The 15,030-nt window shown below is 46.2% G+C and overlaps 3 protein-coding genes across 3 annotated transcripts; 2 read left to right on the plus strand and 1 right to left on the minus strand.

Moving 5' to 3' along the window:
* The first annotated feature begins 1,126 nt into the window (after positions 1-1,126).
* On the plus strand, positions 1,127-5,985 carry mcm5 (minichromosome maintenance complex component 5). Its single transcript, XM_069524888.1, has 16 exons — positions 1,127-1,433; positions 1,930-2,056; positions 2,160-2,288; positions 2,393-2,565; positions 2,659-2,814; positions 2,906-3,075; positions 3,169-3,340; positions 3,425-3,536; positions 3,634-3,777; positions 3,850-3,915; positions 4,118-4,294; positions 4,379-4,491; positions 4,595-4,723; positions 4,804-4,946; positions 5,215-5,342; positions 5,632-5,985. The coding sequence occupies exons 1-16, from the start codon at positions 1,261-1,263 to the stop codon at positions 5,731-5,733; spliced, it is 2,214 nt and encodes a 737-aa protein (XP_069380989.1). The 5' UTR covers positions 1,127-1,260; the 3' UTR covers positions 5,734-5,985.
* Positions 5,986-6,023: 38 nt separating this feature from the next.
* hmox1a (heme oxygenase 1a) lies at positions 6,024-8,165 on the minus strand. The gene is made up of 6 exons (XM_020111331.2): positions 8,033-8,165; positions 7,897-7,955; positions 7,679-7,790; positions 7,370-7,585; positions 7,025-7,297; positions 6,024-6,291 (listed from the first exon to the last, which is right to left on the minus strand). The coding sequence occupies exons 2-6, from the start codon at positions 7,944-7,946 to the stop codon at positions 6,106-6,108; spliced, it is 837 nt and encodes a 278-aa protein (XP_019966890.2). The 5' UTR covers positions 7,947-7,955; positions 8,033-8,165; the 3' UTR covers positions 6,024-6,105.
* Positions 8,166-9,099: 934 nt separating this feature from the next.
* On the plus strand, positions 9,100-14,792 carry foxred2 (FAD-dependent oxidoreductase domain containing 2). Its single transcript, XM_069524889.1, has 10 exons — positions 9,100-9,253; positions 10,384-10,589; positions 10,699-11,004; positions 11,102-11,353; positions 11,821-12,144; positions 12,221-12,387; positions 12,471-12,636; positions 13,087-13,313; positions 13,674-13,844; positions 13,969-14,792. Exons 2-10 carry the CDS (start codon positions 10,387-10,389, stop codon positions 14,199-14,201), a joined length of 2,049 nt encoding a protein of 682 aa, XP_069380990.1. The 5' UTR covers positions 9,100-9,253; positions 10,384-10,386; the 3' UTR covers positions 14,202-14,792.
* The last annotated feature ends 238 nt before the right edge of the window (positions 14,793-15,030 follow it).

The following is a 15,030-nucleotide window of genomic DNA, read 5'->3' on the forward strand; positions in this document are numbered from 1 at the left end:
AGACAAGTTTATTTACACAAGTCAGTCATACTTAGTGCAGGTTGTGCTTTAAATAATTAAGAACATAACAAATGTAATGGTACTATTAGATATAACTTTACATTGTCAGCAATTATCATAGTAAACATTGAACTTACACTTTAAAACTAGTGAAAGAACATGACAATGTAAATGACTGAAAATAAGATGCATATTTTGAATTAATTATCTCAATGAATTTGTCTTATGTTGTGTCTCATATCATCTCAGTAGCAGAGCTGCTTTGTCGAGATGCGACAGCAGATCTGCAAAATTCTGGTCGTAGAAAAAAGGAAAAAACATTAAAGATTCTCGAAATGTGCATTTTTCTTATTGTTTCTTTATTTGGATGTTTGATATTTTTCTGTGCAAAACTTCAGCGGTGGATTTGGTGCAAGTGCAAAAGTGTGATTAAAAAAAAGCTTATGATTATTCTTGAATGGAATGGAAACAGCTGATGTCATTTTTAAAACAATCCAGCCTGAGATTATTCTCTGCCGTCCGTCTTAATTTGTCTTTTGTGAGTCAGTAACTAAGTACATTTACTGAAGTACTGTTCTTAAGTATACAATTGAGATACTTGTACTTTACATTAGCGCTGCCCCTTCATATAACTTTATACTTTTTACTATATTTGTGTGACAGCTTCAGTTACTTTTCAGATGAAGTTGAAAACAGACACATGGATGAAATGTTGAGATTCATGATCAGAAAAAGACAAAAACAATCATCAACATTATAATTTATAAAAGTGATTAAGTTCCAGGGTTAGTTTGTCTTTTTATTTCAGAACCAAACATCTTCATCTTCTCAGTTCACTTGTTATTTAAACACTTCCTCCATGTTTCCTCCTCATGCTTTCCTTCTCCTTTTCGCGCCATCACTGCTCACAAACCCCGCCTCTAACCGAACAAACCACGCCCCGTCGAAGTCGCTTCAGCCAATAGCAGCCGGCTCCGTTGTCTTTTTCGCGCCACCAATTTCTCCACAGCCCCGCCTTCTTCTCGAAGCCGCGCCTCCTCTGGGTGGCTTCGGCCAATGGCAGGGGGGCTTACGTTGCCCTGAGCCAATCAGATGTCAGAAGAGGAGGCGACGCGAGAATCGGCTCGCGGGAAACAGACAGGAAAGAGTTGAGATTTGCCGCGGAACAGAGCAGCTCGTGCTCCGCCACTTTCCGTCCGTCGCACTTCATTTGAACCGAATTTAAAGTTTTGCTCTTCGCTCGCATCGACCTGCTCCGGGATGTCTGGCTTCGATGATCCGGGAGTTTACTACAGCGACAGCTTCGGAGGCGGAGAGGGAACCGGCCCGGACGAAGGCGGACTGAAGCGGATCCAGATCAAGAAGCGGTTCCGTGAGTTCCTCCGGCAGTTCAGAGTGGGCACCGACCGAACCGGATTCACGTATAAATACAGGTGAGACTCCGGATGCGGATCAACAGTGATGGCGTCGTGTGGACAGTGTGTTTGTGTGGAGGCCGCGTGATAACATCTGGATTCACACTGTGGCAAAGGCCGAATACATAAATATATAATGATAATTCACATTATATAAATGACGTGGATGAGCTTCTCTGTAGAAAACTCACGTCATTAAGCCAAAGTAAGAGGAGGAGTCGAAGAAAATATGCACAGAGAGTTGCATTGTGGGAAATGTAGGGTCCATAATTATCAGACCCACGTCATTAATCAACAGTAACATCTGGACTGATGCTCTCACCTCTGCACAAATCTCAAGAGTCTCACGTAGATTATTCACATAGACCCTGGAGATGCAGAGATGCATTGTGGGCATATGATTTTGAGACGTGTTATGTTTCCTGTGAGAACACTTCGAGTCCTCAGAGCGATACGAGGAACCACAGTTCAAACTTCTTCAGTAACATCGCTGACATGTTTTTGTTTTGACCAGAGATGAGCTGAAGAGACACTACACCCTGGGGGAGTACTGGGTGGAGGTGGAGATGGAGGACCTCGCCAGCTTTGAAGAGGATCTGGCCGATTGTCTCTACAAGCTGCCCACGGAGAACCTCCCTCTGGTGCGTCTGCGGCACCGCTCCGCTTCTTCAGCTCCAAAACCTCACACAACTTTATTTTTTTTTCCTCGATTGTTCTCCTCTGACAGTTTGTTGTAATTCACAGCTGGAGGAGGCTGCAAAGGAAGTAGCCGATGAAGTGACCCGTCCCCGGCCCGTGGGGGAGGAGACCGTGCAGGACATCCAGGTCATGGTGAAGAGCGACGCTCATCACGCGTCTATTCGCTGCCTCAAGGTAACGACTTACTCCACCTCCTTTTATGTTTCGCCCTCTTCCAATCGTCGTCAACAGCTTGGTCACATTCTCTGTCTGTCGTTGCTCCCCCCCTCCCCCCACAGTCCGAGCAGGTGTCTCGTCTGGTGAAGGTGAACGGCATCATCATCTCGGCCACAGCCGTGAGGGCGAAGGCCACCAAGGTGTGTCTGCAGTGTCGCGGCTGCCGCAACCTCATCAGCAACATCCCTCTGCCCCCGGGCCTGCAGGGCTACGCTCTGCCGCGCAAGTGCAACAAGTGAGTTTGATCAGATCGGTGTGACAGCGAGGATTTTTAGGGATTCGAGGATTTTTCCTCATGTTTAACTCCCTGGAAATTGTCTCCTGTCAGTGAGGGCGCCGGCAGCGTTAAGTGTCCCATCGACCCGTACTTCATCATCCCCGACCGCTGCGTCTGCGTCGACTTCCAGACGCTGCGGCTGCAGGAGTCTCCGGATGCTGTGCCTCATGGAGAGATGCCGCGTCACCTGCAGCTCTACTGTGACAGGTGAGGAGCACGTTCTCCACGAAAACTATTCAACTTACACTCCCCGCTGCTGAGAAAAACTAACTTGTGGGTCTGTCCTCTCTGTCCTCAGGTATCTGTGTGACCGCGTGGTCCCGGGCAACAGGGTGACCATCATGGGCATCTACTCCATCAAAAAAATGGCTGCTGCCAAGGCCCAGGGCAGAGAGAAGAGCGCCGGTGTGGGCATTCGTGCGTCCTACCTGCGAGTGGTTGGCATCCAGGTGGACACGGAAGGAACAGGTGAAGATGAATTTCTGCATTAAAGCTCTTCTTTATCTGCGTGATGCATTCTGGGAGGACTTCAGATGCGAATGTGATGTTTGTCTCGTGCAGGACGTGGTGCCACTGGATCAGTTACTCCGCAGGAAGAGGAGGAGCTGAGAGGACTGGCAGCGTCTCCTAACGTCTACGACTCTCTGGCGCGCTCCATCGCTCCCTCCATCTACGGCAGCGACGATCTGAAAAAGGCCATCACCTGCCTGTTGTTCGGAGGTTCGAGGAAAAGGTACAAACACTCAGAATCTCTCCAGCGGCTGTAGATCCACCTCCTCCATCAGGTGTACTGATGCTTCTGCTCCCCGTCCCTCAGGCTGCCTGACGGTCTCACTCGCAGGGGCGACATCAACCTGCTGATGCTGGGAGATCCGGGTACGGCCAAGTCCCAGCTGCTCAAGTTCGTGGAGAGATGTTCACCTATCGGGGTATTTAAATTCTCCATTATCTGTCCTCATTGTAAACTGCTCTGATTTTAAATCCCCCCCCCCCCACTGATGCTGAGTCCTGACTCTGTGTCTTCAGGTGTATACCTCAGGTAAGGGCAGCAGTGCGGCGGGTCTGACCGCCTCCGTGCTCAGGGACCCCCACACTCGAGGATTCATCATGGAGGGCGGAGCCATGGTGCTGGCTGACGGCGGAGTTGTGTGCATCGATGAGTTCGACAAGGTACGAAGAGTTCGAGCTGTTTGTTCGTCTTCGTTTGTGGATCAAAGACAAACCTCTGCTTTTGTTCTTCAGATGAGAGAAGATGACAGAGTGGCCATCCACGAGGCCATGGAGCAGCAGACCATCTCCATCGCGAAGGTATGACCCACATGCACATTTGCTTTTCCCCGATGAAATACGTTGTGGTTTTACTGAAATACACGAGGGAGAGAGATGAAATGCATTATTGGAAATATTTGTTAGAGCTCTTAGGTCCGCGATCAGGTTTTTAAATTAGTGATTCAGACAATGTCTGACGATCTGGAGAGTTTCATCATTTCAACATCTCGACTCCTCCCAGGCCGGCATCACCACCACCCTGAACTCTCGCTGCTCGGTCCTGGCTGCAGCCAACTCGGTGTTCGGCCGCTGGGACGACACGAAGGGCGAGGACAACATCGACTTCATGCCCACCATCCTGTCCCGTTTCGACATGATCTTCATCATCAAAGACCACCACGACCAGCAGAGGGACATGGTGAGGAGGCCGCAGGTTTTTAAATCCTCAGGTCGACAGAAACATTATTCCCGAGCGTGACGTTTGATGTTTGACTCTTCGTAGACTCTGGCCCGTCACGTGATGAACGTTCACCTCAGTGCTCAGACGCAGACGGAGGGTGTTGAGGGAGAGATCCCACTCGCCACCTATAAGAAATACATCGCCTATGCCAGAGTGTGAGTATATCTGGATTCATATTTGCTGCTCGACAACAGAGCGTTTGACTTTTGAAAGCCCGAATTGGATTTGTTTTAATTTGGCCTGAATGTTTGCTCACAGTAAATGTGGCCCTCGACTCTCCACGGCCGCTGCCGAGAAGCTGAAGAACAGATACGTGGTGATGAGGAGCGGAGCGAGGGAGCACGAGAGAGAGAGCGACAAAAGACCCTCCATCCCCATCACTGTCAGGTATTTTCACGGACATGTGTTTTCACACCGCTGATACTCGTATGTTCTTGAGTATAAACTTTGTGTTTGCGGTTTTTCAGGCAGCTGGAGGCCGTCGTGCGTATCGCAGAGTCTCTGGCGAAGATGAAGCTGCAGGCTGTGGCTGGAGAGGCGGAGGTGGACGAGGCCCTCAGACTCTTCCAGGTCTCCACACTGGACGCTGCGCTGTCCGGCAGCCTGTCAGGTGCGTGTTTGAGTGAGATTTCATGTATTGATTCAGCTGTAGCTCTGGAACTAATACACAATTGAGTGTGATGAATCTAGAACCTGCTGCTCCAATCCCATCCACCAGGGGGAGGCAAACACTACAGAATAACAATAAAGCAATATGGATTAAGCAACACCTCAACAGTAAAGATGGAGGATTGTTGACACTCAGATGAACATGTGTTTTTAAACTGCACACAGCAGTTTCATGCTCTAACCTGTCTCCGACCACGTGCTGTGTTCAGGTGTGGAGGGCTTCACTTCTCAGGAGGACCAGGAAATGATCTCCCGCATCGAGAAGCAGCTGAAGAGACGCTTCGCCATCGGCTCCCAGGTGTCGGAGCACAGCATCGTCCAGGACTTCACCAAACAGGTCAGTCACAGCAAATCAATTAGAGGATTCATCTGGGTGACACTGATGAACTTTGAAGACGGATCAGTACATAGATTTGCATACTGGCTGATGCCTCACCCGGGGTTTTTGGCAGCATTGGAGGTATTTCCAATTCTAGTAACGGAACATCTGTAATTAAAACACAGATGTTTGGATCTTGCCAGCTGTCTAGTTTTGCCAGAGGAGTAATACTCTGTTATATCCCACACATTACGTTTAATAATCAAGTGTTGGTGAGTAATTTATATTCTCCTGCTCTGGTCTACAGAAATATCCGGAGCATGCCATCTACAAAGTCCTGCACCTGATGCTGAGGAGGGGAGAGATGCAGCACCGCATGCAGAGGAAGGTTCTCTACAGAGTCAAGTAGAGCGACCTGCTGCTCCGGTCCACGTCCCACCTGTTGTATATAGTTCTCATCTCTGTGTTTACCGTCAGTGTCTGATCTCAGTCAAGGTGAAAGCTCTTCCTGTAATTTTCTTCTGACTGATTCAGTGAAATTGTTATAAAGACAGTTCTTACTGTTAAAATGTTGATGATGTTTTGTGTAAACGTAAAGATTGAGGTGTCTGCATTGTTTGTAAAAAAAAATCCCCAAATAATAAAGTATTTGAAATGTTAAGATTCAGTTCGTGTTTTCAGTTTCAGAGTCGAAGACAGTTTTCACTTAGTAAATGTTTAATAAAATACATGTAAAAACTCCGGTTGTGATTCGATTATAAAGATCTTGGACACACGTGTCTCATTTGTTGTACAGAACGATGAGTAACGTGCTGGTGGCGCTGAAGACAGAGGCCAGCGCGACACACAGTCCCATCGTGAACTGTGTGATCTGCGGAGACAGGAGCCCGGCCGCTGGCAAGCTGCTCTTCGATTGGTCCACCGTCGCCATTGTGACACTGAGCATTTTCTGCAAGTCGTCAAAAACCTGCAGGAGAACAAGTTGCAGAAACTGTTATTAAGTCGCTGTGCTGACTCTGCATTTTATTCCTTAGTCTCACTTCCTCTTCAGAGTTAATGTCAGTTCAGTAATGGCTAATAAAGCCTATTCAGATTCACAACACAGTATGTGCACACATGCAGGGGAGTTTGACTCTGGTTTAGCATTAAGCTCAATATATAAATAAAAAAAAGAGAACCTCAGAGATACGAATAACGACCAGCTTGACAGAGGAAACTAACCCCGTCCTTCTCCCCCATCGACTGAGAGATCTCAGCAGCTCAGAAACTAGAGCCACATCCTGATCCTGTGTTTTTGTTTGAAAATGCATGAACTCTTCCCCAGAAGAACCGGCTGTCGTTGTTTACATGGACAATAATATTCTGACTATTGACCTCATACAGAAAAAGATTATTTCCATCAGGATGTTTCCACTAGAATATACATGTTTTATACCCGTTCACATGTTAGAGTCTGATTCCGACTCACATCCGACATTAATCCGTCAGTTTCATAACCTCAAGCTGAACGTCCGATGCCAATGTTTGGACCATTTTAGGGCTTTTCTTTCTAAATCCATCTCCTTTTTGTTTTAGTTACAATGTGAAGAAGATGTGCACATGTCAAGATGAAGGGTCAGAATACTCCACATGTCCATTCTTTCAGGGAACCTGCCAATGTTCCCCACAATCCTCCTCTGCTTCAGTCTGCGTTTCCTCACCTGGATGTTGAACTCGAATGCGGACACGGCCTCCTCCAGCACCTCCCTCCTCTCCTCCTCCGTCAGCTCGATGCTGTTCATGCGGCCCCTGTACAGCTGCTTGAAGCGGTGGGGGCTGCTCACACCGGGGAAGGAGAAAAACGACAGCCCCTCTTTGCCGCTCAGCCCGAGGGACTTCTGGGTAATCTTCCCCAGCACTTGACCTCCCGAAAGGTCCCCGAGGTACCGGGTGTAGGCGTGGGCCACCAGCAGCGTCGGGTTCTCCTCACCTATCTGCAGAGCGAACACGTAATCAGATTTTGTGTTTGTTTGGATCGATGGATGATTCCAGGTCAGCTCCCTCACCTGTCGCAGCCTCTGTTTGTATGTGTGCGTGGCTGCGGGGACAATCACCCTCTTCCTCCAGTCCGAGCCCAGGAAGTGCTCCAGATCTCTTTCCAGAGACTCCAGACGGGCGAGTTCCTGAGGGAAGTAAATGGGGGCCACAGCTGGATGAGAGGAGTTCCTGTCCAGCTCCTCCTCGAGGGCCTTGTAGATCTCGTAGAGGGAACACAGCAGCACCTGAGAGACGTGATTAAACAAAAATCCACTTTAAAAGATGTTTACTGACTCTCCAGAGTTGACTGATCCGGTTTGGGGGAGTCTAGAACCGACCTTGTACTGTGGCAGAGTGATCTGACCCTTCTGGTAGCTCAGCATCAGCTGCGTGTTCTCCGCTCTGACGTGGTTGTCTTTGGTTGCTGCTTTAATCTGCTCTGATAAATCGCTGAAGACGAGACAGGACGCAGGAGGAACTTTTATTGTATCTTGAAAACTCTTATTATTTGCTAATGTCTGGGTTTAAAATCTCTTTACAGCTGCAGCTTTCTTACCTGCCGACCTCCCCTGTGTCATGTTTCCTCGCACTCTTCATGTCGTCCATCTGTGCAGACTGTGACGAACACTTCATTTTACATTGGATCAGAGTGAGAAGCCACAGAACGGTGGATGTTATGTGATTTGATTTACCTGCGATCCAGGCGGGAGTCTCGTCTCCTTCGTGCTGGTGCGGGTTCGGTTGTCTCCTCCTCTGAGCGAGCTGCCCTCTCTGGCCTCTCAGCTCCGGGCGGCCTCTTTTAAACACAGTGATGCTGAGTCAGATGGGAAGTGTGAGTGCTGACTCACTTCACTGCCGCTGCTAAACATGACAAAGCAAAGTGTGGATGAAAAAACAGAAAAACATGATAAGGCAGAAATCAGTTCAGGCTGGAATCACTTACCTGAGGAGATTAGACTTGTCAGCACTTAAAAATTAAATTAGTATAGAAAAGCTTTCTACCTGATTTTTTAATGTTTTCATTTGATTTGTCTTGTTTTGCTCTGTGTTTTTATCCCATATATTTTACTAACCACTAACTATAACCTTTAGATATAATGCTATGTAAATGCTATTATTATTATAATTGTTATCACTGTAATTATTATGATGATTATTGTTCATTATCTTCACTCTGGTGAAAGAAAAAACTTAACCAAGTGCCAAGTTTTAATTTGATACGACCTCATGCTTCCACTTCTCACTGGAAATTATTGTTTTTATTGACTCCACCACTTTGACCTGACACTTGAAGTCACTTCTCCGATTTAAGATTTTCCTCGAGCAAATACATTTACACATAATATTTCTCAGGACAGATCGGACAGATGTAAGATAACAGAAAAAACCTCTGCTGCTGCTACGGACTGTCTTTGCACTATCACAACTCATTGTACATCACCATATTATATGATATCATAAAGCTTTGCTGCTATCTCATACATTTGCACTAAGAACTGTCATTTTTATTTGTTGACAATAAAGCTGACTTTGACTCTGATAACATCAAGATTAAAACATCTGTCCTCTTTGGTTCTGCAGAGCTTCAGTTTGATATCATATTCAAGGATTATTATTTTAAATCTGTGTTGAGCACTTCTTGTGGGGGGAGGGTGGGGGGTCTCATCTTTTCCTCCAGAGGCCTGCTCCTCTATGTGTGCTGTGGTATTTTCTAATCACGCCCCCTGGTGACAGCAGCCCTCCATTGGTTTTCTCCTCCTCTGAAGGGGGAAGTGGGCAGAGCTTGTGGATTTTCATGGGGGACTGATAATCTCACACTGACCCGGGTTGAAATGCGGGATAGTAAACACGCAGCAGGTCCGATGATCGCTGGGAAACAGATGTTGAGCGGGACCGATCCACGGATATAAGAGGTAACGCTGGGCTGTTGGGTTTTTTTTTTCATTCTAACACCTCACATCTGGTTCAGCGGTCGATGGCAGCCGCCGCAGCCGCCGCAGAGTGAGGCGAGCTCGGCTGCAGAGTGGAGGGAGAGCCGGGGGGCTGCCTGAGGAAGAGGAGGATTCTAACATTCACAGATTGGAGTTTGCGAAACGTGTGATGCGCATGTATGTTATCATGTGTTTGTTGGTGTGATCCAGAGCTTCGAGACGCTCAGTGGCCTCATCGTGGCCCAGATTCCCATAGAGCAGCATTCATAAACAACATGTGATAGAGTTTCACACATTTAATTCAATTCCAAGTTTATTTCTGTGCATATTTTATTCATGCTGGGATTTTTGGCGCTGCACAAATAAGTGAAGGTGCATCACCCAAAACACAACGTGCATTAACTCAAGGCTCTTTACATGTTAAAGTGAAGACTTCAACAGCTAACACAAGAACGAGCTCGGAGAAAAAAAACTTCTTATAAACTCCTCAGGAACCTCCAGATGGAGAGCGAGCTCACATGTGCCTCGTCCGGTTGAAGAGAGCAGAGGAAAGTGTGGGAGAGAAGAGAGAGAGAGAGAGACCAGGGACAGTGGTGTAAAGTTAAAATTAAACTTGGTCCGACCGAGTGATGATAATAGACATAATGATGTTGATAATAATAATAATAATATGATCCTGTAATTCTTCATCGCTCTTATGTGAGCAAAGTGGATTTTCATTGCCATTGTTTCCCAAAATCCTAAATTAATTTTATGCAGTTTACTCTAAACTCTTGTTTTTTTTATTATTATATGTATTTATCATGTGATTTGTACTGTGTTATATTAGGTCTGGATGATACGGTAAAAAATAGCATCAAGATAAAAGTCTTGACGTCAGTCGATATCACGATAAGTGTCACATTATTGTTTCTGTTAAGTTTAAAGACGGAGTATTGCTCCTGAGTGAAGGTCGTGGTTTTAAACATGTGACACGTGATAGTTGTGGGACTTTTCTTATTTTGTGTATTTCTTATCTTGTATTGGGACAATTACTGTTATTGTTTTATTGCCCCGCCCTGTTAAACCATTGCTCACATTTTTATTTTACCACATTTCTTCTTGTTCCTCAGGTTATGGATTCGAACCTCCCTTGTTTCCTCCTGTTTGTGTTGGTGGGCTGGGTCGAATCCTCCTCTGGTAATGTCACCCGCCACTTTGATTACTGCGTGCTCGGAGCCGGGCCTGCGGGACTGCAGATGGGACATTTCCTCTCCAAAGCCAAAAGAGACTACATCATCCTGGAGAGGAACGCGGGGCCGGGCAGCTTCTTCCACAAGTGAGAGACTTTGTTAAAACATGGAGGACATTTGTGTTTCCTCCTGAATCTTCTTTGACGTCTCCCCTCTCTGCTTCTGTTGTGTGTGTGTGTGTGTGTGTGTGTGCAGGTATCCCAGGCACAGGAAGCTCATAAGCATTAACAAGATCCACACAGGAAGACAGAACCTGGAGTTCAACCTGCGTCACGACTGGAACTCGCTGCTGAGCGATAAAGGTGACCTCCTGTTCAAGCGGGTGAGCGGCGAGTTTTACCCGCCAGCCGACGCCTACCCGCTGTATCTGTCCTTGTTTGAGAAGGAGCTCGGGTTGAGGGTGAGGTACGGCGTGGACATCGGAAGGATCAGGGCGATGCAGTCGGCCGCTGGCAGGAGCTACGTCCTGACTGACCAACATGCCTCCGACTACAAATGCAGGTATTTTTCTTCACACTGAACCTATGATGAACGTTTCCTGTTTGGACTGAGAGTTGCATCGTGTGGTCTGTGCTCTCTCTATCTCTCTCTGCCTCAGCGTCCTTCTGGTGGCCACAGGTCTGTGGGTTCCTCAGCAGGTGGAGTTCGTAGGATCCGAACTGGTTGAAGGGTACGAGTCCATCTCCACCGACCCTGACGACTACAGGGACCAGGCCGTGCTCATTCTGGGGAAGGGGAACTCTGCTTTTGAAACGGCCCAGAGCATCTTGGGACGGGCGAGTCGGGTGCACATGCTCAGCTCCAGCCCTGTTCGACTGGCGTGGCAGACGCATTATGTTGGAGACCTCAGGTAGAGCTTTTAACTCCAACGGTTCCCAAACTTTTGGAGGACACCCATCTGGTTTGATCTGGACTTTATCACGTCCACCACGGAGCATTTATTTATTGGTTTCTTTTGTTAGTAATTACGCGAAGATTAATAGATGGATTACCACGAAACTTGGTGTAAGGATGAAGAACCCATTAACTTTGGGTTAAAGGATTTTTATCAGTTCTACATATATTCAAACTGGATTTTGTGTTATATCTGTTAACTATACAAAGATGCATATCCCCAGTATTTTCAATGCACTTGATTTGTCAGTGTTGGATTTTGGTGAAGTTTGTACATTTTGTCCTCTGTCTCTTGGACCCATCTCTTTTATTTATTCTCTATGTGGATATACATTTTTAATCAAATCACAATTTATTTTTTATGCCCAACAGTCCTGAATTGGAATTTTACATTTTTAACACGGACCGTTCTTTGTTTTCCAGAGCTGTGAACAATGAGCTGCTGGACACATACCAGCTGAAGTCTCTTGATGGGTTAGTGGAGGCTCAGCTGGAGAAAATGGTTATCGTTCAACGAAAGGAGGAGGGCAGGAGGAGATCAGGCGGAAAGAAGAAAGAGAAGAAGAAGAAGAGACACTTGTACCTGACTCTAAACAAGTACACTCAAACCCAGGAGGAGAGGAACAGCTCGGACGTGACCGCAGAGGAGCTGCCAGCTTATCACATCGACAACTTCTCCATGAGAAAACCCTACGACCGTGTGATCCGCTGTCTCGGGTTTCGATTCAACTTCAGCGTATTTGACAGGTATAGATTTATGCAGACGTATTGATTGTGCCCCTGTTACATGTCGGATGTTGTGTTTAGATAACGCTCTCTTTAGCTCTGCCTGCCCACCAAACAGTGACAATGCAAAAGGGAGGTTGCCGGGGGTGACGGCCTGGTATGAAGGGCAGAACACCCCCGGTTTGTTTGTGCTGGGAACTGCTGCTCACTCCAGAGACCACCGCCAGTCTGCCGGCGGCTTCATCCACGGATTCCGCTACACAGGTGACAGTCGAACAGATGTTTATTTACATTCTTTTACCAATTTTACAAATGATCATGGAGTTATGTTGTTTTTTCTGCCACAGCACGAGCTGTACATCGTGTACTTGAACACCGCTACCATGGCAACCCCTGGTCATCGACAAAGCTGTTGACCACGCAGCTGCAGTCATGGATCCTGAAGCGGGCCGGCGAGGCCTCCGGGCCGTACCAAATGTTCGAGGTGCTCGGGGATGTGATACTTCTTCGAGGGTGAGTGCAAGTTTTCTGTCCATCCGTTTAAAAGTGACACGTCCTGGTCAGAGATACAGTCGCAGGTACTCATCCCTGTTTCTGTCCGACAGTAAATCTTTTGATTTACTGTCGGACAGAAACAGTATCTTCTCTTAAACTCAAACTAAGGATTGTTTTTTGTCATTCAAATAATTCCTTTCAATCTCTAACGTTCCCCATATATTCAACCAGGCTTCACCAAACTGCTGAAACTCATAGATATCATTTGTCTGAATATGTCAGACTTTTTTCAAACTGGTGAAAACACAAAAAAAGGCCCAATCCAATTCAAAGAAAGTGGGAAAAGAATTCTGCCCCCTAATTCGGATCCACACCAAAATTTGAGGAGTTCTTCCCTGAGCCATACTGCATCGTTCCACTAAGTTTCTTAATTTGATTCCGGTCCTCTCCTCTCTCGTCCTCCCTCAGCTCTCACTGTCAATATGTGGAGGAGTTTCCGGTCCAGGCGTTGCCTCAGTTCTCCGCTCTCTCGGGTCATGAGGTGTCCGGCCAGGGACTGATAGTTCTCATCATGCAGTACGGGAAGAAGAAGATCGACTACCTGGGGGCTAACAGGGCAGAAACCGACTGGACCAAAGCTTGGAAATCCAACTTCCTGCACCCTGTTTTATATTATTACGACAAACTTCCTACTGGTCAGTTAGAATTCTTAAAAAGTAAATGTACTTCTCGATTAGAATCACTGCAGTTTTTTAAAGGTATCCGTCTGAAAGCTGATGTGATCCTGTTTAAATCGATCTAAAGTAATGTTTATATGTATAATATATAGAGAGAGAAATCCTTTGAATCAGTGTATGTTGTGAAAAAAAAACATGCCAGATTTTTGTATTTTATTAATTCGTAGAACAAATCACTACTTTAATGACTTAAGTAACCTTTGAGCTTGGGTTTAAAGAATTTAGTGATATGAAGTTTTGAATATACTGAAATTACTTCACAAAATACCAAAGTAGACACTGGCAGGCCACTTTCAAATTTGTATTTTTTAATCCCAGAGGAAGAAATGAAGCTCCGTCCCAGTGGCTGGCCGCTGCCCAGGCCTAAGGCTCTTCATCACATGGTTGAAGACTTCCTCGCAGAATGGGACAGTCCCATATCTCACATCCAGCCCCTGCGGCGCTTCCTGGAGCACTGTGTCCAGACCGACCTCAGGACCTTCTATGCAGGTAAACCATGTTAGCAGCTGCCTCTGTTTACAGAGTAATGGGAAGTGGGTTGTATTTATCTACTGCTTTTCTAGTATATCGAGGGTGACGGTGACTCATTCCCTTGTTTCATCACATCTTTTAGAATCATGTTTCCGTGCGACCCTCACCCACCGCGAGCCGCCGCTGTTCTGTCAGCATGGATACTTGAAGCAGCAGGGTGTCGTTCACAACAGTCGGCTGTGGCAGCACGTACACGACGCTGATTTGATGCCCGCCGAGCAGGACGCAGGCACGTCGGGGGCCGACCCAGCGTTCCCTAACTACCTGGCACATACTGGAGCCTCTGTGTCTTCAGGACTGAAACTTGACCTCTGATTGTTTTACCGAAAGCGTGTTAAAGCCTGTGATGCTGTACGTGCCCCTCAGACTTTCTACCTCCAGCATCAATAATCATTCCCTCCACAAAACCAAATCTTTTTCACAGATTATCATCCCACAGGTTATTGGTTCCCAATTCTTCTCTACTTGCAACCTGTCATCACCCAGATTTACACCACTTTTCTATTTGAACCAAAGAGTGATTTTACCTCGCTTTATTTTGATATTTTAAGGGACCTGAATGAGTAAAATCATCCTGTAATTTACCAAAAAGAACAAAGTTAAAATTGGAGGAGAATCTGATATAAATAAGCAGAATGTGTGTTTACTCCCTCAGACATATCATGTGGCCTCAGACCTGCAGGCTGGAAACCACTGCTCCTCAGTGAGAGGGTGTGCTTGTCCCCTATCAGTATTCCTCAAATATATATATATATATATATATATATTAATGTGCCATTATCACTTTATGTACATGTAGATGGTATGAAACTATATAGGTGGAGGGTGGGTGTTACACAACGATTATGCATTATACATTTTAAGTGACATTACCTGAATAAATACATATTAAAGAGGGAAAACAAACTGTCTGATGTTTAATTCTAATTAAAATGTTTATTTGATTTAATTAATGAATTAATAAAATGCGTTAGTTGGGAAATAATCACAAAAAAAGGACAAAACAAATATTCAGTAATTTATTTAAGTTGTTTTCTGCACTCGGACAATTTGATTGGCTGCCTAGTTTGCACCGCTCCCATTGGACCGGAGCGGTTGAAGAAGACGGACGCCGATTGGTCAACAGCGCACGGAGGCGGTGGAC

The sequence above is a fragment of the Paralichthys olivaceus genome, chromosome 5 (genome assembly GCF_024713975.1).
Source record: "Paralichthys olivaceus isolate ysfri-2021 chromosome 5, ASM2471397v2, whole genome shotgun sequence".
Classification (NCBI taxonomy): Eukaryota; Metazoa; Chordata; class Actinopteri; order Pleuronectiformes; family Paralichthyidae; genus Paralichthys; species Paralichthys olivaceus.

Excerpts from the sequence above, each read along its gene's own strand:
- mcm5 (XM_069524888.1), top strand. The coding sequence starts at position 1,261 with ATGTCTGGCTTCGATGATCCGGGAGTTTACTACAGCGACAGCTTCGGA. Across the intron at positions 3,916-4,117 it reads AGACCATCTCCATCGCGAAG|GCCGGCATCACCACCACCCT; the intron begins GTATGACCCACA and ends GACTCCTCCCAG. Across the intron at positions 4,947-5,214 it reads GCTGTCCGGCAGCCTGTCAG|GTGTGGAGGGCTTCACTTCT; the intron begins GTGCGTGTTTGA and ends TGCTGTGTTCAG.
- hmox1a (XM_020111331.2), bottom strand. The coding sequence starts at position 7,946 with ATGGACGACATGAAGAGTGCGAGGAAACATGACACAGGGGAGGTCGGC. Across the intron at positions 7,791-7,896 it reads GACACAGGGGAGGTCGGCAG|CGATTTATCAGAGCAGATTA; the intron begins GTAAGAAAGCTG and ends TCTCGTCTTCAG. Across the intron at positions 7,586-7,678 it reads TCACTCTGCCACAGTACAAG|GTGCTGCTGTGTTCCCTCTA; the intron begins GTCGGTTCTAGA and ends CACGTCTCTCAG.
- foxred2 (XM_069524889.1), top strand. The coding sequence starts at position 10,387 with ATGGATTCGAACCTCCCTTGTTTCCTCCTGTTTGTGTTGGTGGGCTGG. Across the intron at positions 11,354-11,820 it reads CATTATGTTGGAGACCTCAG|AGCTGTGAACAATGAGCTGC; the intron begins GTAGAGCTTTTA and ends TTTGTTTTCCAG. Across the intron at positions 12,637-13,086 it reads GATGTGATACTTCTTCGAGG|CTCTCACTGTCAATATGTGG; the intron begins GTGAGTGCAAGT and ends GTCCTCCCTCAG.